This window comes from Sturnira hondurensis, unplaced genomic scaffold, assembly GCF_014824575.4.
Source record: "Sturnira hondurensis isolate 20B ecotype Veracruz unplaced genomic scaffold, ASM1482457v3 Scaffold0001304, whole genome shotgun sequence".
NCBI classification, from domain to species: Eukaryota; Metazoa; Chordata; class Mammalia; order Chiroptera; family Phyllostomidae; genus Sturnira; species Sturnira hondurensis.
The window spans coordinates 2,957,670-2,983,078 of NW_028073935.1; the positions used below are offsets into that span (position 1 = coordinate 2,957,670).

The 25,409-nt window shown below is 39.1% G+C and overlaps 1 protein-coding gene and 1 non-coding gene across 2 annotated transcripts in view; one reads left to right on the plus strand and one right to left on the minus strand.

Moving 5' to 3' along the window:
• IWS1 (interacts with SUPT6H, CTD assembly factor 1) overlaps positions 1-25,409 on the minus strand; it is a 71,703-nt gene that overhangs the window by 24,564 nt on the left and 21,730 nt on the right. Inside the window, exons 3-5 of the mRNA XM_037070880.1 lie at positions 17,478-18,621; positions 12,009-12,198; positions 11,326-11,460 (exon numbers count right to left, since the gene is read on the minus strand). Coding sequence (XP_036926775.1) covers positions 11,326-11,460; positions 12,009-12,198; positions 17,478-18,621 — 1,469 coding nt within the window. The remainder of the gene's footprint in view (positions 1-11,325; positions 11,461-12,008; positions 12,199-17,477; positions 18,622-25,409) is intronic.
• Positions 5,361-5,467, plus strand: LOC118974229 (U6 spliceosomal RNA). The gene has a single exon (XR_005063821.1). It is a non-coding gene; the product is annotated as a U6 spliceosomal RNA (small nuclear RNA).

Here is a 25,409-nt window from a genome sequence, read left to right on the forward strand (position 1 = left end):
CCTATTATTCGGATATTATTACGTTTCGTATTATCTGTATTTCTCTTAATCACTCTTCATTCTTCCTCTGCCTCTTTTCTTTTTCTTGCTCTTTCTTTGAGTTTTTTTGTACTTTGTCCTTCAGCTCACTCATCCGATCTTCTGCTTCATCGATTCTCGTTTTTCATTCCTTCTACTGTGTTTTTCAGCTCTGAAATTATGTTCTTTACTTTCTCTTGGCCCTTGCTGATAGTTTTTATTTCCTTTTTCTTATTGATGTAGTATGCAGTGAGTTTATTGTAGCTCCCCTGTAGTTTCTGTGAGCTCTTTGAACTTCCTGATAACCAGTGCTTTGAATTCAGTATCTGATAGCTGACTTGCCTCTATTTCATCTAGCATTCTTTCTGAGGCTTCCTCCTTTCCTTTCATTGGGAGGTTGTTCCTTTGTCTTCCCATTGTTTGTGAGACACTTCTTGTTAGCTTCAGCTTCTTAAATTGCTTTGTTGTGGCTTCCTGGATTTATGGTGTGGACTTCTGTGGTATAATACCTGTAACAGTCTATGGTGTAGTCTCCTTGATCTCCACAGGTTGCTGGTCATGGGCTGTCCTTTATGTTGGCTCTTATTTTATCTTTGGGTTTTTGTTGTTTCTGGGTCTCTTTTTTTTTGTGGGTCCTTCCCACCAGCTGGTGAACTGATGGTCCCTCTGTGCAGTACTCGTTTTAATTTTCTGTGCTTGTGAGGGTGGGTTTTGTTGAAGCTAGTTCTTCTGCTTCTACAGGGTTTTGAGGATTCTCTTTTGCTTTTGTTCAGTTGCTTGCCCTGGGTTGTTTCTTTGCTGTTTAATTGTATTCCCGGATAGGTCTTGGGTTGAGGTTTGTGTGGTTTCTACTCCTTCCTTCACCTTCCTCTGTTGTTATCTGTTGGTGGTTTCTTTGTTGTTTGGTTTCCTCTTCCTTTGGGTATCCTGGTGTTCACCGCTTCCACCTACTCTTTCTTTATTTTGTTTTGTTTTGTTTTTTGTTTTTGTGATCAGTTGGAGGGAAAGGCAAACTGGTTTGTGACAGCAGGCGAGTATTTTGTCATATTTACAGTATCAGCCGGTAGAGAAGAGATAGGTGATCCCATGTCTATGTACAGCGATAAAAGTAATCTTCAATCCAACTAGCTACTTTTTAGAAAGGATGGAAGGAAGATAAGGCTCTTATTGGGGAGGGAAGGTTTGTAATTGAGATCTAGAAAGGAGTGAGGTTGAGGGAGTTCAGATTCTGAGGTAAGGTGAGAATAAAGGATGATAAATAGGCGTAGTGTGAGAGAGAATGGAGTTAACCACTACAGTATTGTAGTTCAGGCATCAATGAAGTGGGCTAAGATCTGGGGGTGGGTGTTTTGTACTACTTATAATAGTATGTAGCAACTATTATTTAGAATAATATTAGAGCAACAATCATATGACAGAGTCTATGATATACCAAGATTAGGAATTTTGGACCTTAAATAGTGTGCTAATGGGGCAAGGGGAAGTAAAGGACAGTAAATTAGCAATACACTATGATTGAGGGGACAGTGGAAACCTGTCAAGTGATGCAGTATATCCAGCCAAGGTAAAGAAGACTATACAGAAAGAGTAGGAATACAGAGATACTATTAAAAGAAAAGATGTAAGAATAATGACAAAATAATGAAAAAAATACAAATATGCAGTAACATAGTTTTTCTGTTATAGCAAAGTGAATTTTATCTCTCTGTCTCTACTGTTGGGATGCCCCCTCTTTAAGTTCAGCTCTGTTTTTTTCGCTGTTCCAAGTCTTTTGTCTCACTTGGCGGGGGGGGGGGGGGTGAAAAGAAAGGAAAAAAAGGCAGCATATGGAAGGAAAAAGTGGTAGGTTTGGAAAGAAAGGAAGAAGGAATAAAACAAGAAAGAAGGGAGAGGATCAAGGTCTTGAAAGATAAAACAATAATAAAGTTAAAGAAATAAAAGATTATTTGAAAAAAAAGGAAAAGAAAAAAAAAAGCAAAACCCCCCCAAAAAACCTGGTTGGTTGTTGGTTTCCAGCTTGTGAGACCTTTTCTTCTGGTCACACTGGCTGCAGCAGTCTGAGGAACAATTAGTGTGGCCTTCTTCTCTTCTCAGTGAAGTCAGCTGGTCTCACCAGTGCCTTCCTAAGATCCAGACTGGCACCTCTCCCCTTCGCCCCATTGAGAGCAAATTTTTCCCCAGGATTCACAGTCCTGGCCTGGGTTGTTGGTGCTCTCCTGGCCAGGCTTCCCCTGTCTCACAGGCTTGGGGGCGAACCTTCCCAGTGCTCTAGTGGAATGCACAGGCGACTCTCAATTCTCCCAAGCCGGTGACTACAGTCTGATTCCACTGGTGATCAGAGCCTCCCTGGTTTGCTTCCTAGTGGGTTTTCCCACTCCTCTCTGACTCTCCAAGCAAACAGTTCTCTCTTGGCATTTTTCTGGGAGGGAGGGAGCTGATGACTGGCTCTCTCCCAAGGTCCTTGCTGCCAGCCCTCGGCTCCCAGAGACTAAGGTGGACCTGCCTGGGCCCTGGCACAGCCTGGCGGAGGGCCTGCAGCCTCTGTGCTGTTCCCTCGGACCTTGTTGACCTACAATCATCTCTCCTCCTCACCGTCTGTCCATTCAGTGTCCTCTACAATTTCTGGAGTTCTGCCTTCCTGTGTGCTGGGTCCCTGTTGGCTATCTGCTGTGCTCCTTTGCAGATCAGCCTGGTTTTTCTCTGGTGAGTTGGGGGAAGCAAAATCCTTTGTCCTATTCCATCCCCATCTTCCCTCCTCCTCCATGTTGAAAGCTTTTTAATTCTAAGAAAGTTTTACTTGTCTCCAGGGTCATAAAGATATTCTCCTGAGTTATACTCTAGAAGCTTGTCTATTTTATTTTTCACATATAGTTGTACAATACAATCTACCTGGAATGGGTTTTTGTATGTAGTATGTAAGAGATAGAGTCAAGATTTTTCCCCCATTTAGAACATTCCAGTTGACCCAGCCCATCCATTCCCACTATTGTATAATGCTATCTTTGTCATATATCAGGTGTCTGTATTTATTATCCAGTGTGTTTCTACAGTATCTTTTCTGCTCTGTTGGTCTCTTTGTCCTTTTCACCATTAATAATTTTTTAAATTTAGTTGCTTATGTCCTCTAAGCTTGTTATTCTTCAAGATCAGTTTGACTTTTCTTGGTTCTTTGCATTTTCATATAAATTTTAAATAAGCTTTTGCAAAAAGTACAAAGTATAGACAATATTTTCTGAATGCCATGAAGTGAAATTGAAAATTAATAACAAAAGTAGCAAACAGAACACCCTTGCCAGCCAGAAATTTTAAAATTCCTTGTTAAACAATTCTTGGATTAAAAAAGAAATCAGTACTTTTATTACTAAAGCAAGAAAGAGTAAAACAAGATGAATTTAGTAACAAGTTAAACTACTAAGGAAAATAGAAAGGAAGGAGGCATTTAGCAAATATTTGAGTGCCTGTATTCCAGAGGTTGTTTGGACATTGCCTTCATGGAGAGCTCATTCTCATTAAAACAACATTTTATGAGAATAAGGTATGTTTCTCTAGTTTAGAGGATTAATTTCAACTTTGTTATAGGCTCATCTCAGTGGGAAAAACATACTTTCTAACAGCCTTTGGGAAGGCCTTTCTAAGTATGACATAAAAGAAGCTAAAAAGAAAGATTGACCATTTATTTCAATTACATAAAAAACTAAAAATTATGCATGGAAGACATTTCCATAAACAAAAGCAAACTGCACAAATGTAAGGATTGTGCGGTTCTTGTCACTTATGACGAGCTAATTTCCCTGATTTTTAAAGAGGTTTTTCACATCAGTAAAGCAAAGATCAAACAGAAAAACGGGCATAGGATATTGAGAGTTCACAGAGAATTACAAATGGCTTTTAAACATGAAAAACATGCCTGACCTTACTTTTAATAACATAATGCAAAGAAAGCTGCACAGATGCCTTTGTTTTTCACTGTAGAGATTGGCAGATACTAATGTTTGATAACCTATGAAGGTGGGAAAACCAGTGCATTTGTGCCTTACTGGAAAGAAGACTTAATTGGCATAATCTCTGTGGAAGAAAGTTTGGCATATATTTCTCAAAATTTCAAATACACACACCTGAATGTCAGTAGGGAAGTGTATAAACAAATTGTGGTTGCAGTCACATGGTGAAATAGTCTAAAACCAAAAGAACAAGGATACTTTATGCTGATAGGAATTGGTCTCCAGATTCTATTGTTATATGTGAGAAGTGCATAATGGTATATTGTATATGGTATGTATGTTACAGTTTGTATAATAAAAGTGGTAGTAAATATAATACATATAGAAGTGCTTGTATAAATGCCTATATCTGGAAGGAGATACAAGAAAGCTAATAACACTAGTGGCTAGGGTGGGAGGGCGGTTTTTTTGCTCTATACCTTTTGATACCTATTTAATTTTTGCTTGTGAATGTATTGCAGTAAAAGTATAAAAATTAAGAGCATTTATACAGAAGAAAGTCTGTAATGTGGTTGTGATAACTGGCTTACTTACCCTGCTTTAGGGTTTTAACCAAGAAGATTTGGAAGAAGAAAAAAGTGAAACACGGGTAAAAGAAGCTGAAGATTCAGATTCTGATGATAACATAAAGAGAGGAAAACAGTAAGTTTGTTTTATTTAGAAGGAATTTTTATTTATTTTTAAGACATTATTTATTTTTAGAGAGAGGGAAAAGGAGGGAGAAATATATCAATGATGTGTGAGAGAAACATGGATCTACTGCATCTTGCACACTCCCAACTGGGGACCTGGCTCCCAAACCAGGCATGTGCTCTGACCAGGAATTGAACCAGACACCTTTAAGTTCGCGGGATTGCACCCTGTCCACTGAGCAACACCAGCTGGGGCTGAAATGAATTTTTAAAGAGAAAAATAAATATATTTTATTGATTATGCTACGGCAGTTGTCCTATTTTCCCCCTTTATTGCACTCTGCCCCACACACCCCCTCCCACCCACATCCCCCCCCTTTAGTTCATGTCCATGGGTCATACATATAAGTTCTTGCCTTCTACATTTCCTATACTATTCTTCCCCCCCCCATCTATTTTCTACCTACCATTTATGCAACTTAATTCTCTGTACCTTTTCCCCCCCTCTCTCCACCTCCACTCCCCTGCTGATAACCCTCCATGTGATCTCCATTTCTGTGATTCTGTTCCTGTTCTAGATGTTTGCTTAGTATGTTTTTGTTCTTGTTTTAGGTGTGGTTGTTAATTACTGTAAGTTTGTTGTTATTTTACTGTTCATAGTTTTGGTCATCTTTTTCTTAGAGAAGTCCCTTTAACATTTCATATAATAGTGCTCACTTTGGCAGCACATATACTAAAACTGGAACGATACAGAGAAGATTAGCATGGCCCCTGCACAAGGATGACACGCAAATTCATGAAGTGTTCCATATTTTTACACCCATTTATGATAAAGGTACTCGGAAAATGGGAATAGAGGGAGCATCCCTCAACACAATAAAGGCCATATATGAAAGACCTCCAGCCAACATCATACTCAATGGGCAAAAACTAAAAGCTTTTCAAATAAGATCAGGAACAAGACAAGGTTGCCCACTTTCACCACTTCTATTCAATGTAGTATTAGAAGTTCTAGCCACAGCGATCAGACAAGAAAAGGAAATAAAAGGCATCCAAATCAGAAAGGAGGAAACAAAACTGGCATTGTTTGCAGATGACATGATAGTGTACATGGAAAAGCCCATAGCCTCTACCAAAAAATTGCTCAAACTAATAAATGAATTTGGCAAAACAGCGGGTTATAAAGTCAATATCCAGAAATCAAAGGCATTTTTGTATACTAACAATGAATCGGCAGAAGCAGAAATCAAAACAAAAATCCCATTCGATATAGCAAAAAGAAAAATAAAATATCTGGGAATAAACCTAACCAAGGAGGTAAAAGACCTGTATGCAGAAAAGTACACAACACTGAAGAAAGAAATCAAGGAAGACACAAATAAATGGAAACATATACCATGCTCATGGATTGGAAGAATTAACATCATCAAAATGTCCATACTACCCAAAGCAATTTACAGATTCAATGCAATACCTATTAAAGTACCAATGACATACTTCACAGACATAGAACAAACACTTCAAAAATTTATATGGAACCATAAACGACCCTGAATAGCAGCTGCAATTTTGAGAAAGAGGAACAAAGCAGGAGGGATCACAATACCTGATATCAAACTGTATTACAAGGCCACTGTAATCAAAACAGCCTGGTACTTGCATAAAAACAGGCACATAGACCAATGGAATAGAACAGAGAGCCCAGAAATAAACCCAACTCTCTACAGTCAATTAATATTCGACAAAGGGAATAGCTACATAAAATGGAGTAAAAATAGCCTCCAACAAATGGTATTGGGAGAACTTGACAGCTACATGAAAAAAAATGAAACTAGAACACCAACCTACACCAAAATAAATTCAAGGTGGATAAAACACTTAAATATAAGCCGTGAAACCATTAAAGCCCTAGAGAGCATTGGCAAGGAAATCTCAGATATTCCACGCAGCAATATTTTTACTGATATGTCCCCTAGAGCAAGGAACATAAAGGAAAGAATAAACAAGTGGGATCTCATCAAAATAAAAAGCTTCTGCATGGCTAAGGAAAACAGTATCAAGATACAAAGAGAAGCAACATCTTGGGAAAACATATTTGCCAATGATACCTCAGACAAAGGTTTAATCTCCAAAATATACAAAGAACTCACTCGACTCCACTCAAAGACAAACAACCCAATTAAAAAATGGGCAAAGGACTTGAACAGACATTTCTCCAAGGAGGACATACAGAGGATCCAGAGACACATGAAAAGATGCTCGATATCACTAGCTATCAGAGAGATGCAAATTAAAACCACGATGAGATACCACTTCACACCAGTCAGAATGGCTATCATAAACAAAGAAACAAACAACAGCTGGAGAGGTTGTGGGGAAAAGGAGACCCTAGTTCACTGTTGGTGGGATTGCAGACTGGTACAACCACTATGGAAAACAGTATGAAATTTTCTAGGAAAACTAAAAATGAAGGTGCCTTTTGACCCAGCAATTCCACTGCTAGGAGTATATCCTAAGAACCCTGAAACACCAATCTAAAATAACCTATGCACCCCGATGTTCATAGCAGTACAATTTACGATAGCCGAGAGTTGGAAGCAACCTAGATGCCCATCGGTAAATGACTGGATCAAAAAACTATGGTACATTTACCATAGAATAGAATGGAATTCTATTCTGCAGAAAGGAAGAAGGAGCTTCTACCCTTTGCAACATCATGGATGGAACTGGAAAGCATTATGCTGAGCGAAATAAGGCAGGTGGTGAAAGACAAACACCATATGATATCACCATTAACAGGAATCTAAACAAAACAAACAAGCAAGCAGAGTATGACCAATGACACTCAAATACAGAACAGGCTGATGGGGTCCAGAGGGGAGAGAATCATAGGAGAAAAGGGGATGGACTCAGATGAACAAGTATAAAGGACACATGGACAATAACTAAGGNGATAAAAGACTTAAATATAAGCCGTGAAACCATTAAAGCCCTAGAGGAGAGCATTGGCAAGGAAATCTCAGATATTCCACGCAGCAATATTTTTACTGATATGTCCCCTAGAGCAAGGAACATAAAGGAAAGAATAAACAAGTGGGATCTCATCAAAATAAAAAGCTTCTGCATGGCTAAGGAAAACAGTATCAAGATACAAAGAGAAGCAACATCTTGGGAAAACATATTTGCCAATGATACCTCAGACAAAGGTTTAATCTCCAAAATATACAAAGAACTCACTTGACTCCACTCAAAGACAAACAACCCAATTAAAAAATGGGCAAAGGACTTGAACAGACATTTCTCCAAGGAGGACATACAGAGGATCCAGAGACACATGAAAAGATGCTCGATATCACTAGCTATCAGAGAGATGGAAATTAAAACCACGATGAGATACCACTTCACACCAGTCAGAATGGCTATCATAAACAAAGAAACAAACAAGTGCTGGAGAGGTTGTGGGGAAAAGGAGACCCTAGTTCACTGTTGGTGGGATTGCAGACTGGTACAACCACTATGGAAAACAGTATGAAATTTTCTAGGAAAACTAAAAATGAAGGTGCCTTTTGACCCAGCAATTCCACTGCTAGGAGTATATCCTAAGAACCCTGAAACACCAATCTAAAATAACCTATGCACCCCGATGTTCATAGCAGTACAATTTACGATAGCCGAGAGTTGGAAGCAACCTAGATGCCCATCGGTAAATGACTGGATCAAAAAACTATGGTACATTTACCATAGAATAGAATGGAATTCTATTCTGCAGAAAGGAAGAAGGAGCTTCTACCCTTTGCAACATCATGGATGGAACTGGAAAGCATTATGCTGAGCGAAATAAGGCAGGTGGTGAAAGACAAACACCATATGATATCACCATTAACAGGAATCTAAACAAAACAAACAAGCAAGCAGAGTATGACCAATGACACTCAAATACAGAACAGGCTGATGGGGTCCAGAGGGGAGAGAATCATAGGAGAAAAGGGGATGGACTCAGATGAACAAGTATAAAGGACACATGGACAATAACTAAGGTGGGGGGTGGATATGGGAGGGAGGTGGGGAGCACTGGGGGTGGGCAGGGCTGGGAATATACGACATAAAACTGTACTTGAACAAGAATTAAATAAAAATAAAAAAATAAATTAAAAAAGGTAAAAAGAAAAAAACCCAGTCTGACCTTCTTTATCCTTTAATTGGAGCATTTAACACAACTTAATGTAATTTAAATCTGCTACCTTACTATGTACTACTTTTTATTCGTCCCACTGTTCAGTATTCTTTTTTCTTGTCTTGCCTTTCTTTGGATTGGTTTGCTTTTTTCCTTCTTTTAATCTCACCTGAGGACAATTTTCCATTGCCTTTAGAAATCGAGGGAGGGAGGGTGGCATCGGGCAAGGTAGGTGGAGGGGGAGGAGGGGGGAGAGAGAGAAGGAAGGAGGAAGAAGTAGAAGAGAAGGGGAGGGAGGAAGGAGGAGAGGAGGAGGGAGGAAAAGTGAGGGGAAGGAAGGAAGGAGGAGGACAAGAAGGGGAGGGAGGAAGGAGGAGGAGAGGAGGGCAGGATGGGAGGGGGATGAGGGACAGATGAAAAGAAACAGTGACTGGCTGCCTTTGGTATAAGCCCTCACTAGAGATCAAACCCGCAACATTTCATTAAACTAGATGACGCTCTAACCAACTGATTCACACCAGCCAGGGCTAGATTCATTAGCTTTTATTATTCTCCTTTCCCCCTTCTACTAGGTTGAAAGTTATACATTCCATTAATTTTTTTAGTAGTCATTTTAGAGATTACCACAGGCACCCTAACTTATCGAAGTCTAATGTATTTTCACAAACACTTACAAAGGCCTGTGAATAGTGCAATTCCATGTATATTGTCAATTTATAATTGCTGTCATGGTTAATTTTACATATATTTAAAACCATACCAGACATGACTATTTTGCATAGACAACACCCATTTAGACTTACTCACACACTTTTATTGAGTTTTTTCCCTTCCTGCATCCTTTACCTTCTAGTTGAGATTTTCTTTCTTCCTTTAGTATGTCCTTTAGTGGTATATTGGTAAGATGAAATAAGAGGGAATTTTCATTCCTGAAAAGTATTTTTGCTGAGCATACCAGAATTTTAAGTTTGCAGTTATTGGATTCTATTGTTTCTGTTTAGAAGTCAGCTGTTAGTGTCATTGTTGCCTCTTTTATTATATGTAATATTTTCCCCTCTGGCCACCCCTCTGGTCCATTTTCTTTGGTTTCTTGCAATTTTACTATTATGTATTTAGGTGGTCTCCTGGTATTGATCCTGCTTGTAATTTGTAGAAATTCTAGAATCCATAATTTTATGTATCATTTCTTTAAACACTGCTTATGGCAGGTAAATTTTTTCCTTCTCCTTGTGGGATTCTAATTCACTTGTATAAATTATGTTGTGTTCTTTTACATTTCCATACTGACATATCTCAGTACTTCATTCTAAATAGTTCTTTCTAACCTATCCCCCAATTCATTGTTTTTTTTTTCAAATATATCTAAGCTGTTGTTAAATTCATTCACCAAGTTTTAACTTCTGTTACTGTATTTTTATAGTTCCAGAATTTTGACTTGGCTCTTTTCCAAATACGCCCTGTCTTTTAAAAAACTGCTTGCTCTGCCCAAATTCTCAGTGGGTTGAGCATAATCTCATAAACCTAAAGGTAGACAGTTTGATTCCCTGTTAGGGCATATGCCCAGGTTAGGGGCCAAGTCCTCAGAGGGGAGAAGGGGGCGGGGTGAGAGGCTACCAAGAAATGTGTCTTTCTCACACTGATGTTTCTCTCCTCTTTATCCCCTCCGTCCTCTTTCTAAAAACACATACTTTTTTTAAAAAAATTGTTTCCTCTGACAAAACTTTAATCTTTTATCTCCATCAACACATTTTTTAAAGTCATTATCTAAAATTCCTGTATCTAGAGCCACTAAGTCTATTTCTATTGCCGTTTTTACTGTTTCTTTTTAACATTATCCATGGTTTACCATACAGTGTATTTAAAACACTATTGAAATAATCTGAGGCCTCCAATTATGTTCCCTTTGTCCTAAAAGGATTTGTTTGCATATGCCAAATGCCTAAGAACACTAGCCAAAAGGTCAGGAATCACTAATCAAATTCCTGAGACCAAGGTTGTTTAGGTTGCTAGATTATTCAAATCTGGCGTAAAATCTGAGTAAAGGCTATTTTACTTACAGTTCACCCTTAATCCTAGGAGTCCCAGAGCATGGGATTTTCAGGGTCCTCTAACCTCAAGAGGCCCTGACCACCAAATTTCGTCTCTTGAGTCAAAATATGATCAGTTTCTCAGCCTGGACAGGCAAACATCCCAGAAAATGCAGTTTACCCTCTTTAGGTTCCTGTCTTTTCCTGGTTTGGACTTAGTAATTCTCTGCTACCTTGTTCCTCTGGTGATGAGCACATTTTGCCAGAGTGTTGTCATTATTGGGAATCTTTCTCTTTAGCATTATAAAGTGCCTTTTGTTGTCTCTTAATGGGTTTCCTCTCCCCTTAATCCAATTTTGCTTATCATTTTCCTTTTATGTCTTTGCAGACCCTTTCATTTCACTTTCTGCATCCCTTTGTTCTAGAATTTAATTGACTATATCATAGTTGTTTATTTCTATTACTAGAATCACCTATTAGAGAACCACTGCCAAAAAAAACACAAACAAAAAAAGCAGTCACAAAGGAAATAGTTCCACCTTATACTTACTGTAAATTCTTCTTCCTCTTCATCACCAGATTCTCCAAATATATCTGCAATAAGATTTCTACAAGGGAAGGAAATATAAAAAACTTCCATTTGTTTTCATCTCATCTACAGAGGAACCTAAAATCTTTCTAATTTCCATTAAAGTTATTAATTTACATTAAGTAAAATGCACTTTTCTCACATCCATTTCAATGGGTTTTGATAAAAATAAACATTTAAGTAACCATTACCCTAATTAAGATATAGAACAATTCCATCTCCCTAGAAAGTTTGGTTGGAGCCCTTTCCAGTCAGTTCTCCACATCAAAATCCTAGAGCCAACCACTACTCTGATTTCTATCACCAGATTAGTTTTACCTATTCTTGAACTTCACATAAGTGGAATGAAACATGTCCTCTTTTTTTAATCTAAGATCATATTTTTGAGATTCATCCATGTTATAGTACACATCAACAGGTCAGGAACTAAAATCCTGATTCCCCCAATGTCATGCAATTAGACAGGATATACTACATTATACCTCATACAAAATTTTAATGCAAGTTTAAAAAACTGTTTCTACCACCATATATGCACCCTTGAAAACTCGGTATTATGTCACTTACTCTTCTTCATTCCCTGACTCACTATCACTCCCAAACAGATCCTTCTCTTCATTTTTCTTATCAGATTGTTCTTTCCCTGCTTCTTCTTCACTGTCAGATGCTACAGGCTTCTCTCTTTTGCCTGATTTGTCTGATACAACATCACTGTCAGAGTCCTCTGCTTCAGAGACAACACAACTCTTCTTCGCTGCTGTAGAAAAAGAAATCATCATTAATCTTAGCCTGTCATGGTCGCTGTATGACTAAGAATAGGTACCTTAAAATTACAGTACATGGCAAAAATCCAAGGCCTCTTGACATACAGTTTAGAAAAAAAAATAACTAAAGGTTCATTCAGAATGACCTTATAATTGTTTGATATTGTTTAGGAAAAAGTGGCCAAAATATGCAGAATGAAACCATCAACATGAAAATGGGCATCAATACCTCAACAGCAAGAGTTCCAGCCAAGATGGAGGCATAGGTAGACATGTTGTGCCTCCTCACAGAACCAAAGGACAAAAATTTAAAAAACAAAGAACCACCATAACTGTCAGAAAACTGAACTGTATGGAAGTCCAACAACCAAGGAGTTAAAGAAGACACATACAACCAGACTAGTAGGAGGGGTGGAGTTGGGCAGCTGGGCAGAGAGGACTTGCAGCATGGAGGGCCGGGGCGGGTATGAAGGCAGCTGGTGGTTCAAGTGAGGCAGAGAACTGGGGACTGAATGGTCCCACATTCACTCACAGATAAACCAGGACAAATAACCGGGTAGCAGGAGAGAAATAAACCAGGGAAATAAATGCTCAAACCACTGCTGGAAAACACCTGTAGGGGTTGAGGTGGCAGCAGGAAACACTCCCAGCCTCACAAGAGAGTTTGCTGGAGGGACCCACAAGGTCCTAGAATGTACACAAACTCACCTACATGGGAATCAGCACCAGAAAGGCCTAATTTGCTAGTAGGAAGTGGCAGAAGGGACTGAAATCCAACAGAGAGCAAAGCAAGCACCTCTGTTCCCTCTCAGACCCCTGCCCCACATACAGCGTCACAATGCAGCAACATGGGTTACCCTACCTGGGTGAACACCTAAGGCTCCACCTTTCACTACGTAACATGTGTCAAGAAAAAAAAATGGCCCAAATGGAAGAACAGATCAAAGCTCCAGGAAAAAATACAATTAAGCAATGAAAAGATAGCCAACCTATGATGCACAGTTCAAAACACTGGTAACCAGGCCCTGGCTGATGTAGCTCAGTGGACTGAGCACAGGCCTGCGAAACACATGACTGTGGTTCAATTCCCAGTTGGGGCACATGCCTGGGTTGCAGGGCAGTTCCCAGCAGGGGACTCACAGGAGGCAACCATACATTGATATTTCTCTCCTTCTCTTCCCCTCTGGAGATAAATAGATAAAATCTTAAAAAAAAACTTTATAAAAAAACACTGGTAATCAGGATGCTCACAGAATTGGTTGAATTTGGTCGCAAGTTAGATGAAAACATGAAGGCTATGCTAAGTGAAATAAAGGAAAATCTACAGGGAACCAATAGTGATGGGAAGGAAACTGGGACTCAAATCAAGGGAGTGGACCAGAAGGAAGAAAAAAAGAACCAAACAGAAAAGAAGGAAGAAACAAGAATTGAAAAAAATGACGAGAGGCTTAGGAGCCTCCAGGACACCTTTAAACATTCCAACATTCGAATTATAGGGGTGCCAGAAAGAGGAAGAGCAAGAAAGTGAAAACTTACCTAAAAAATAATGAAGAACTTCCCCAATCTGGCAAAGGAAATAGACTTCAAGGAAGTCCAAGAAGCTCAGAGTCCCAAAGAAGTTGGACCCAAGAAGGAACACACCAAGGCACATCATAATTACATTACCCAAGATTAAAATGAAGCAGAGAATCCTAGAAGCAGCAAGAGATAAGGGGACAGTCACCTACAAAAGAGTTCCCATCAGACCGTCAGCGGATTTCTCAAGAGACCTTACAAGGCAAGAAGGGGTTGAAAAGAAGTATTCCAAGTCATGAAAGACAAGGACCAAATCCAAGATTGCTCTATCCAGCAAAGCTTTCATTTAGAATGGAAGGGCAGATAAAGCGCTGATAAGATCAAGTTAAAGGAGTTCATCATCACCAAGCCCTTATTATATGAAATATTAAAGAGATTTATATAAGAAAAAGATAAAAATATGAACAGTAAAATGACAGCAAACACACAATTATTAACAAGCACACCTAAAACAAAAACAAAAGCAAACTAAGAAAGCAACTAGAACAGGAACAGAACCATAGAAATGGAGATCACATGGAGGGTTATCAGCAGGGGAGTGGGAGGTGGAGAGAGGGGGAAAAGGTACAGAGAATAAGTAGCATAGATGGTAGGTAGAAAATAGAAAGAGGGAGGGTAAGAATAGTACAGGAAATGTAGAAGCCAAAGAACTTACAGGTACGACCCATGGACATGAACTGAAGGGGGGAAATGTGGGTGGGAGGGTGTGTTCGGGGCAGAGGAGAGTGAAGGGGTGGAATGGGATAACTGTAACAGCATAATCAATATATTTTTTAAAATAGCAGCAAGGTAATTACTGACTTGAAACCTTTGACTTAGTGTTGTTCATCAGTCCTTGTTTGTTTTTTTAACTGTATTGGGATGATATGGGTTAATAAAATTATATAGGCTTCAGGTGTAAAATTCTATAAGCCCCTATTTTTTAATGCAAACTAGCAAAGATATAATTCTAAGAAGTTGTGTAACTGTGTGATTTTCATTTGAAATAAACTTAAAAGTTAAAAAGAACCAAAACATCTAAACAGCTACCTTTCCTTTTGGGGAAGAAAAAATAAGATAAGACTGATGCACATATTTGTATGCCTTCTATTGCTGCTTAGTATCAGCAGAGTTAAAAAGGCTGGACATTCTTTTATGGAATCCTCATGTTCCTTGATCATTGCTGGTCAGTTTGGAACTTTCCATCTCGCTTAGTAAACTAGGACATGTGTGGTGCTCTTTTTCACTTTCCTGTAACAACTATCAGGTTATAAAGGAATGTGTCTTTTCCAAAAAGATGTTTCACAAAGTAATCAAGCAGCAAAGACTAAAATACTCTGCACATATAGTCTCTCTAAATAAAGAGGTGTGCACAACCTGAGCTCAGTCAGTGTCTGATGGCATCTAGGGCATAAGCTGTCTTTTTAAAAAATATATATTTTATTGATTATGCCATTACAGTTATCCCATTCCCCCTTCACTCCCCTCCACCCTGCACTCCTCTCCCCCACCATTCCCCCTTTTTGTTCATGTCCACGTGTCACAAGTTCTTTAGATTCTGTACTTCCCACAGTATTCCTGCCTTCCCCATCTATTTTCTACCTACCGTCTATACTATTCTCTGTACCTTCTCCCCACTTCTCCTCCTCCCACTCCTGTTGCTAACCCTCCAAGTCATCTCCATTTCTATGTTTCTGCTCCCGTTCTGTCCTCTTAGTTTGCTTTTGTTTTAGGTGTGGTTGTTAATTACTGTAAGTTTGTCACTTTACTATTCATATTTTTCATCTTCTTTTACTTAGATAACTCCGTTTAACATTTCATATAATAAGGGCTTGGTCATGATGAACTCCTTGAATTTCACCTTATCTGAGAAGCACTTTATCTGCCCTTCCATTCTAAATGAAAACTTTTATGGATAGAGCAATCTTGGATATAGGTCTTTGGATTTCATGACTTGGAATACTTCTTTCCAGCCCCTTCTTGCCTGGAAGGTCTCTTTTGAGAAATCCACTGACAGTCTGATGGGCACTCCTTTGTAGGTGACTGTCCCCTTATCTCTTGCTGCTTCTAGGATTCTCTGCTTCATTTTAGTCTTGGCTAATGTAATTATGATGTGCCTTGGTGTGTTCCTTCTTGGGTCCAACTTCTTTGGGACTCTCTGAGCTTCCTGGATTTCCTGGAAGTTTATTTCCTTTGCCAGACTAGGGAAGTTCTCCTTTATTATTTGTTCAAGTAAGTTTTCCACTCATGGCTGTTCTTCTTCCCCTTCTGGTACCCCTATAATTCGGATGTTGGAATGTTTAAAGATGTCCTGGAGATTCCTAAGCCTCTCATTTTGTTGAATTCTTATTTCTTCCTTCTTTTCTGTTTGGTTGTTTCTTTCTTCCTTCTGGTCCACTCCCTTGATTTGAGTCCCAGTTTCCTTTCCATCACTATTGGTTTCTTGTGCATTTCCCTTCATTTCAATCAGTTTAGCCTTCATATGTTCCTCTAATTTATGGCTAAAATCAACCAATTCTGTGAGCATCCTGATCACCGGTATTTTGAACTGTGCATCTGAGAGGTTGGTTATCTCTTGGTCGCTTACAAGTATTGGCTCTGGGGCTTTGAGCTCTTCTTGAGTCATAATGTTTGGTCTGTTTGCATCTGTTATGTATGAGGGGCGGAGCCTTAGGTGTTCACCAGGGCAGGGCAGCCCAGTTGCTGGGTTGTGATGCTGTATGTGGGGGTGGGGTCAGAGAGGGGGAAAAAATGGCGCTTTGCTCCACTTAGCTCTCTCTCAGATTTCTGTCCCCTCCGCGGCTTCCCACAAGCAAATTAGGCCCCTGTGGTGCCGGTTCCCAGGTGCGTGGGCCTGTGTACTCTCCAGGATCCTGTGGGTCTCTCCACTGAACTCTCTGTAAGCCTGGGAGTTCAGCCCCTCGACACCAAGAAAGTCTTTCCAGTTGGTGCTTTCAGGCTCTAATTTCCGCCACTGGGGCCCTGGCCTGAGCAGCCTGTCTCACTGTTCACTCCGCTTGGTTTATCTGCTCGCAAATGTGTGACTGCAGTCAGACAGCCGCCCTGCGCCCTCACTGGTTCCGCCCATCACCACTCCACACCTGGGATCCACCAACCACCTCCGCCTCCACTCCTGGGTCAGTCGGATTGAACAACCTGACTGGGACACTGCTCCGCCCCTCTTACCCGTCTAGATGAGTGGTTTATTGCTGTCGGACTTCCGTACATTTCAACTTTCACTGTTTTGGCTGTGTTTTTGTTTCTAAAACTTTGCTGTCTTTAAATTTAGTAGTGGGAGGGGGCAGTGTTTCCAGCTACACCTCCATTTTGGCCGGATGTCCAATAAGCTGTCTTAAGAGTCCCACAGCTAACTCTGGTTACACTTGGTAACTCTGGTTATATGTTTCCATATAAACGTATTTCTTTGAATTTTTACCCTTTCCAGTAAAACTACTAAATCTTTCATATTTCCATTGAAATTTGAGTTTATCATTTTGAGGCCATCCGAATTTAACAAATGCTGTTAGAACAACTGAATAGAAATTTAGTATTAAGACGAGTTCATGAAAATCAGGGAAACCAGTATCCTGGTGATACTTCAGAAATTCTAGTTGAATGAGAGAATATATATCTAACCGCCCAGAAAAAGGCAATGCTTTAGTTATAAGCTTAGATGTTAAATAAAGCTATGAATAAACAGCCCAAAATAGTTCCTTACATGCTTTCTCTTCTTCACTATCAGAAAGTACAGCAGCTTTTCGCTTTGCTACTTTCTCCTCCTCCCTCTCTCTTTCTTCATCTTCATCGCTGTCAATTTTTGGCCTTTTGCGTTCATCCTCCTCACTGTCAGAACTGCGAAACCTGTTCCTGACTATATGGCTATCTAAATGGAAGGAGTTGTTCTGCGTTTCTGTTTCCTCCCCTTTATTCTCCCCACCACTGTCATCCCCTGATTTTGGCTTCTGTTTGTGTCTGGAGGCCTCCTCAATGTCTGAATCACTGGCTGGTCCCTTCTGAAGATAATCACTCTCAGAGTCACTGACTTGAGGTTTGGGAAGCTCATTTTCTGAATCACTGGCCTGGTTCCTTGGGGGATCCTCGCTCTCTGAATCACTAATCTGGGGTTTGGGAAGCTCCTCATTTTCAGAATCACTGACTTGGTGCCTTGCTGGGTCCTCACTTTCTGAGTCACTGATACGGGGTTTGGGAAGCTCTTCATTTTCTGAGTCACTGGCTTGGTGCCTTGGTGGGTCCTCACTTTCTGAGTCACTGATATGGGGTTTGGGAAGTTCCTCATTTTCAGAGTCACTGGCCTGTGTCCTCTGAGGCTCCTCACTTTCCGAGTCACTGATCTGAGGTTTAGGAAGCTCCTCACTTTCAGAATCACTAATCTGAGGTTTGGGAAGCTCCTCATTTTCAGAGTCGCTGGCTTGGTTCCTTCTAGGTACCTCACTCTCAGAGTCACTGATTTGAGGTTTTAGAGCATCCTCTGCTTCGGAGTCAGTGGCAGGACTTTTAGGGAGCTCTTCAATCTCTGAATCACTGCCAGGTTGCTTTCTAACATCTTCATTTTCAGAGTCGCTGGCATGCCCATTAAGAAGTTCTTCATTTTCAGAGTCACTAACAGGTAATTTCTTGGTCTCCTCACTCTCAGATTCGCTCCCATGGTGACTGATACACTCATTTTCAGAATCACTTGCACGAGGTTCTGCATGTTCTTCAGATTCAGATTCACTGTCCTTTTGCCTTTGAAGCTCCTCACTTTCAGAATCACTAGCGTTAAGATTTGAGGGGTCATCATTCTCAGAGTCTGTCACATGATGTCTATTGTTGAGGCCATCTTCTCGATCGCTAGGCTCATTCTGAAAAATAGAGGGACAAAAAAATGAGAAAAGTACAAAAAAATGTTTGGTGGTGAAATATTAATTTTTTTCAACAATTTTTTAAAATGTAGGAATACAGTCCTGGCTGGTATGGCTCAGTGGATTGAGCGCCAGCCTGCAAATCAAAAGGTCACCAGTTTGATTCCCAGCCAGGTCACATGCCTGGGTTGCAGGCCAGACTCCCCAGTGGGGGGCATGCAACAGGCAACCAATCAATGTATCTTTCTCCACACATCAGTGTTTTTCTCCCTCTCTTTCTCACTCCTTTCCCGTCTCTCTAAATAAATAAAATCTTAAAAAAAAATAAATAAAATGTAGGAATATTCACACTTAAATATAGAATTCTTGTCCAATATCTACATAGAAACATCGCACTTTATAGAAGGCCATCTATCTATAAAATGGTTAACATGGTTTGGATTCTAAAATGGAGAAAAGATAACCAGCTTTCACCAACACAAATCTGTAAAGCATAACCCATGATTACTGTATAGAAGACTTATAATTTGCAGAGCTTGAAAAATAAACAAGCAAAAAAAGCCTAACTCTCTCACATATATTTATAAACTTTCTCTAGCTCCTAAACATATTTTTCAAAGCAATACTAACATGTACCTAATTTTTTTAAAGGGCTTTCTTTGCAGGGTTAAAATAAGGTTTTTAGGATTTTATTTATTTATTTAGAGAAAGCGGAAAGGTAGGAGAGAGGAAAGGTGGGAGAGAGGAAGGAAGAGAACCATCAATTGCTTGCCTCCTGTATGTACCCTGACCAAGGACTGAATCCACAACCTAGGCATGCGCCCCTTTGGTTCACAGATGATGCCCAATCAACTGTGCCACAATGGTCAGGGCAGGTTAAAATATGATTTTAAGGGAAAAAATATATAAAACTTTAAAGGGTCAAAAAGTATATAAGGTATCTTCCCCAAAGTGAATCTAAACAAACAAGAAGAGGTATAATTAGTATTTACTAAGCACTTAATAACAACCAGTTACTATGTTAGACTCTCTCTTATTAATTATTTACTTTTCACAACAGTATTTTTCATGGTAAGAAAACTGAGGCTTGGAGCAGTCTTGGTCATATATATAGTAACCTAGATGGAAAAGTTTAAGTTTTAGAGAAAACATGATACATCTAACTATAGTGACACAGAATGTTGCTTGGAAGTCATCTAAAAATAAACAAACTTAGTATATATGTTTTATAGCTGTTTTTTTTTTTTTAATGCAAAGAAAATAGGCCTGGCTGGTGTGGTTCAGTGGATTGAATGCTGGCCTGTAAACCAAATGGTCACTGGGGGCAGGCCAGGTCCCCATTGGGGAGTATGTGAGAGGCAACCACACTTTGATGTTCTTTCCCTGTTTCTCCTTCCCTTTCTCTAAAAATAAATAAACACAATCTTTAAAATGCAGAGGAAATATACACAAAATTAATCAAACAAAGATAGTTTAGGATCTGAGGGATTTTTTCCCTATTTAGCATTTGATTTTCAATCATATAGTGATAACATTCTAGTTTAAAAAGTGGAAATATTTGTGTTAAAAATTTACTAAGTCTATAGAATATAGTAAGCCTACTTAACTAAATATTCCTCTTAGAATATATGACTGTTATTACATGAACTTACCACAGATCAACTGCCAAAGAACAGAGTCTTTAATAGTCTATGTGCCCACCAATTGTGCTATAAAATAAATTAAATGCTAAGAGAATCCGGTGACAAGATAAATGGTATGACATGTTTCCACAAAATCTCTACTTTGACCTCTTCAGCAGCTGCTGTTTAATGAGAAGCCAGCCAAATACATCCTAACACTACTGTGAAGGTTTGCATAATTATTTTAAAAGTATATAGGAAGTGACTGAGGTATAAAAGGGTGTGATAACCAGAACCTGTTACCTGTTTTAACTAACAGGCACTAATTAAAGTTAACTAGATTACTGATTTGAAAAGCAAAGACATACAGATACCAGCAGATAACTGATGTGGAAAAGAGACACAGATTAAGCAGGAGGCACAAGTGAAAATGTAACTGGATTTTGGATGCTTTCTACAACATACCCATGACATATAGCTCTAACTTATTTTGTGTATGACTATTTTAGTTGCAAAAAACAGAAATCATCTCCAGGGGAAAAAAAAGAACAATCTTCCCAGAATCAAAGTGGGATTAATGATTAAAGACTGAGAGGGGGTAGGAATTCCAAAACAAGTTAGAGAGCTCAGAAAATAGAATTCAAGGATCTTTTCACTAGAACACCATATGAATGAGTCACTTAATCACACTAAATTTCACTACCCAGGATCTAAAATTTAAATTCCTAGGAGAGATAACCTAATTAGCTACACAGCAGTTTCAGATGCTGTGAAACTCAGTGATTTGATGGGTGCAGGGGCACAGCACTGGGAGCCACTCCCCACTTTCATAGAAAGAAACTATGAACTGCGCAGTCAGCCCAAAATTTACCTGCTACACTCTACCCCAGATTTCCTAACACATGACGTGTGCTTTTCAAAACAAGCAACGATTACAAGGATATTACATACGACAATGATTACAAAACTTATGAATTCCCACCAATTTTAAGGAGTTTCATAAAAACTGAATTATCTTTCCATTATTTGTGGTATGGTGGGGGTGGGAGGAGGAAAGAAATTACTGCAGTAAACCCTTGCCAGGTAGTTCAGTTAGCTGGAGTGTTGCCCCATACACCAAAAGGATGTGGGCTCAATTCCTTTCCTGGTCAGGACACATGCCTAGGTTGCAAGTTTGATCCTCCTTTGGGATACATATGGGAGGCAATTGATTAATGTTTCTCTTGCATCGATGTCTCTCTCTCTCTCTCTCTCTCTCTCAAATCAATAAAGATATCCTCAGGTGACAATTTAAAAAAAAAACAAGAAAAAATTACTGCAGTAAGAAAGTGCTAGCTATCTGATAAATTCAATTAGAGAACGCACTTAGGTAATGAATGTTATCACAAGATCTGGGAAAAGAGCACATTAGAAATTATATAAGCTCACAAGTTATCAAAACAATATTTGAACTTTTAAGACTGGTTTTATACTGAAATTAGTTTAAATGCCAACTTAAAAAAATCCAAAATGCAGTTTTTTAAATTAAGCCAGGCATGAATACAATAAGTAACTCAATAGTAGAAACTGCCATTTAAGTATCATTTTCTTAATAATGTGAAAATCCCCTAACTGTAACTGTAAGAGAAACTGAGCACTCTTGAGGGTCCTTAAAGACTTTAGAAATACCTGTAACATATCACGCCTCCCCCTTTTACACTTATTCACACTATAGTTATAAATAAGTACTGTTATCTATACTGACCAGTCAGGTAACTTATCTCAGAATATATGCTGCAGTACCCCTCCCTAATGGACCAGGGCCACAATCACACAGAGAGATAACTGACATTTTAAAATTACAATGTAAATAATAAACTGTCTTAAAGCAAACATCAACTTGTAAATTTCAAATTAGTATATGTCAGGTACAAATCCTTGTAAAGAAAAAAAAACAACTCAGAACACTTGTAAATACAGAGTCAATTCAAAACTGTAGAACTTGCATGCTAACCTACCACTAAAAATTAAATAAATAATCCAAATTACACAGTAGATTCCATGAGAAAATGTCTATAGGAGCATTTTCCTTTTTTAAATTTTATTTTTATTGTTTATGCTATCAGTTTTCCCTGCCTCTTCTCTCTCTCCACTACCACCCAACTGCACCCTCCTCCCTCCCAAAGCCGATCCCCATACTGTTGTCCATGTACATGGGCTGTGCATAAATGTTCTTTGGTTAATCCCTTAACCAACTTTCATCCCATCCTGCTGCCCCCTTTCTGGCAGCTGTCAGTCTGCTTTATGTATTTAAGCTTCTGTCACTCTTTTGTTCCTTATTTTATTGTGTTTATTAGATTCCACATGTAAGTGAATCGTGTGGTGTTTTTCTTTCACTGACTGGCTTAATTTATTAGCATAATGTTCTCCAGTTCTATCCACAATGTTGCAAAATGTAAGCGCTTCCTCTTTTTCACTGCTGTGTAATATTCCATTGTGTAAATGTACCATGCCTTTTTTATCCACTCATCTATAGATGGGAACTTCGGCTGTTTCCAAATCTTGGTTATTGTAAATAGCACTGCTTTAAACACAGGGATGCATATATATATTTTTGTATTGGTATTTTAGGATCCTTGGAGCATATTCTTAGAAGTGGGAACGCTGGGTCAATGGAAGTTCTATTTTTAACTTTTTTTGTTTTTAATATATTTTACTGATTATGCCATTAGTTGTTCCACTTTTTTTCTCCCCTTTATTCCCCTCCACCCAGCATCTTTCTACCCACAACCAATACTCCCCTTAGTTTGTGTCCATGGGTTATACATATAAACACTTTGGCTTCTCCATTTCCTATACTATTCTTAACCTCTCCCTGTCTATTCTGTACCTACCATTTGTGCTTCTTATTAACAGTACCTAAATTTCCCCCATTCTCCCTCCCACCTCTCCCTATTGATAACCCTCCATGTGATTCCCATTTCTGTGATTCTGTTCCTGTTCTAGTTGTTTGTTGTTTGGGTTTTTGTTTGTTTGTTTTAGGTTCAGTTGTTGATAGTTCTGAGTTTGTTGTCATTTTACTCTTCATAGTTTTGATAATCTTTTTCTTAAATGAGTCCCCTTAACATCTCATATAATAAGAGCTTAGTGATAATGAACTCCTTTAACTTGACCTTATTTGGGAAGTACTTTATCTGCCCTCCCATTCTAAATGATAGCTTTGCTGGATAGAGTAATCTTGGATGTAGATCCTTGCTTTTCATCACTTTGAGTACTTCTTGCCAATCCCCTCTTCCTACAAAGTTTCTTTTGAGAAATCAGTCGATAGTTTTATGGGTTCTCCTTTGTAAGTAACTCTATTTCTCTTGCTTCTTTTAAAATTCTCTACTTATTTTTTAATCTTGGGTAATGTAATTATGATGTGCCTTGGTGTGTGCTTCCTTGGGTCCAACTTCTTTGGAACTCTCAGCTTCCTGGACTTCCTGAAAATCGATTTCCTTTGCCAGATTGGGAAAGCTCTCCTTCATTATTTTTTCAAATAAGGCTCCAATTTCTTGCTCTTCCTCTTCTCCTTCTGGCACCTCCATGATTCAGATGTTGTAAGGTTTTAAAATTGTCCTAGAGATTCCTAAGCCTATACACATTTTTTTAATTTTTGTTTCTTCATTCTGTTCTAGTTGAATGTTTATTTCTTCCTTCTGCTCCAAACTGTTGATTTGAGTCTCAGTTTCCTTTCTTCCCATCATTGTTGGTTCCCTGTACATTTTCCTTTATTTCGCTTTTCATAGCCTTCACTTCTTCCACTATTTTGCAACCCTACTCAACCATTTCTGTGAGCATCCCAATTATCATATCATATCATATCAATTATCAGTGTTTTGAACTCTAATAAGTTGGCTATGTCTTCATCACTTAGTTCTATTTTTGGAGCTCTGATCTGTTCTTTCATTTGGGCCATATTTATTTGTTTTGGCACACCTGTTATATAATAATGGGCAGAGCCTTAGGTGTTCACCAGGGTGGGGCAACGCACTTTGGTGCACTGAGGCACTGTATGTGGAGGAGGGGTCCAAGAGGGAACAACACTGCTTGCTCAGCCTTCACCCTGCTTTCAGTCACTTCCCCAGCTATCTACAAGCAAGCTGGGCCCTTCTGGTGCTGATTCCTGGTTGGGGGCAGTTTGTGTACATTCTAGGACCCCGTGGGTCTCTCCAAAAAACTCTCCTGTGACGCTGGCAGTTAATTTTGCCACTGCAACTCCCACAGGTTTTACAGCCAGAGGTTTTAAGGCTTTATTTCCCCGTGCTGGAACACTGGGTTGCACAGTCTGTCTCACTCTCCAGTTGTTCCTCCTGGTTTATCTGCACACAGTGTAGGACCACCTGCTCTGACAGCCACCACCTCAATTCACCCTCGTCCTCCAGCCACTGCCTTGCCACAAGTCCTGTCTACCCTGGCAGCCCTTCTCCTCCTCTCCTACCAGTCTGAATGAATGTTTCTTCTTTAACTCCTTGGTTGTTGGACTTCCATACGGTTTGATTTTCTGTCCATTCTGGTTGTTTTTCGTTTTTAAATTTGTTGTTGTCCTTCTTTTGGTTGTGCAAGGAGGCAAAGTGTATTTACCTACACTTTCATCTTGGCCAGAAGTCCCCATTTTTAATTTTTTAAGGATACTCCATATTGTTTTCCACAGTGTCTGCACCAAACTGCATTCCCACTGACAGTACACTAGGGTTCACTTTTCTCCACATCTTTGCCAATACTTATTGTTTGATTTATTGATGGCAGCCCTTTTGACAGGTAAAAGGTGATAGCTCACGGAGGTTTTAGAAAACCAAGGACCTATAACCACAGCTACTTTACTCAGCAAGCCTATCTTTTAAAATCAAAGATGAAATAAGGAACTTCCCAGACAAGAAAAAGCCAAAGAAGTTTAATACCAAACCAGTACTGCAACATTGTTAAAGGGCTTGCTTCACTAAGTTTTAACTTGCAATCTCTCTGATGATTACTGATGTTGAACATTTTTTCATATGTCTATGGACCCTCTGTATGTCCTCTTTGGAAAAGTGTCAATTCAGGTCTTTTGTCAACTTCTTAATTGGGTTATTTGTCTTTCTGGCTTGAGTTGTATTCATTCTTCATATATTTTGGAGATTAAACCCTTGTCATATATCATTGGTTAAA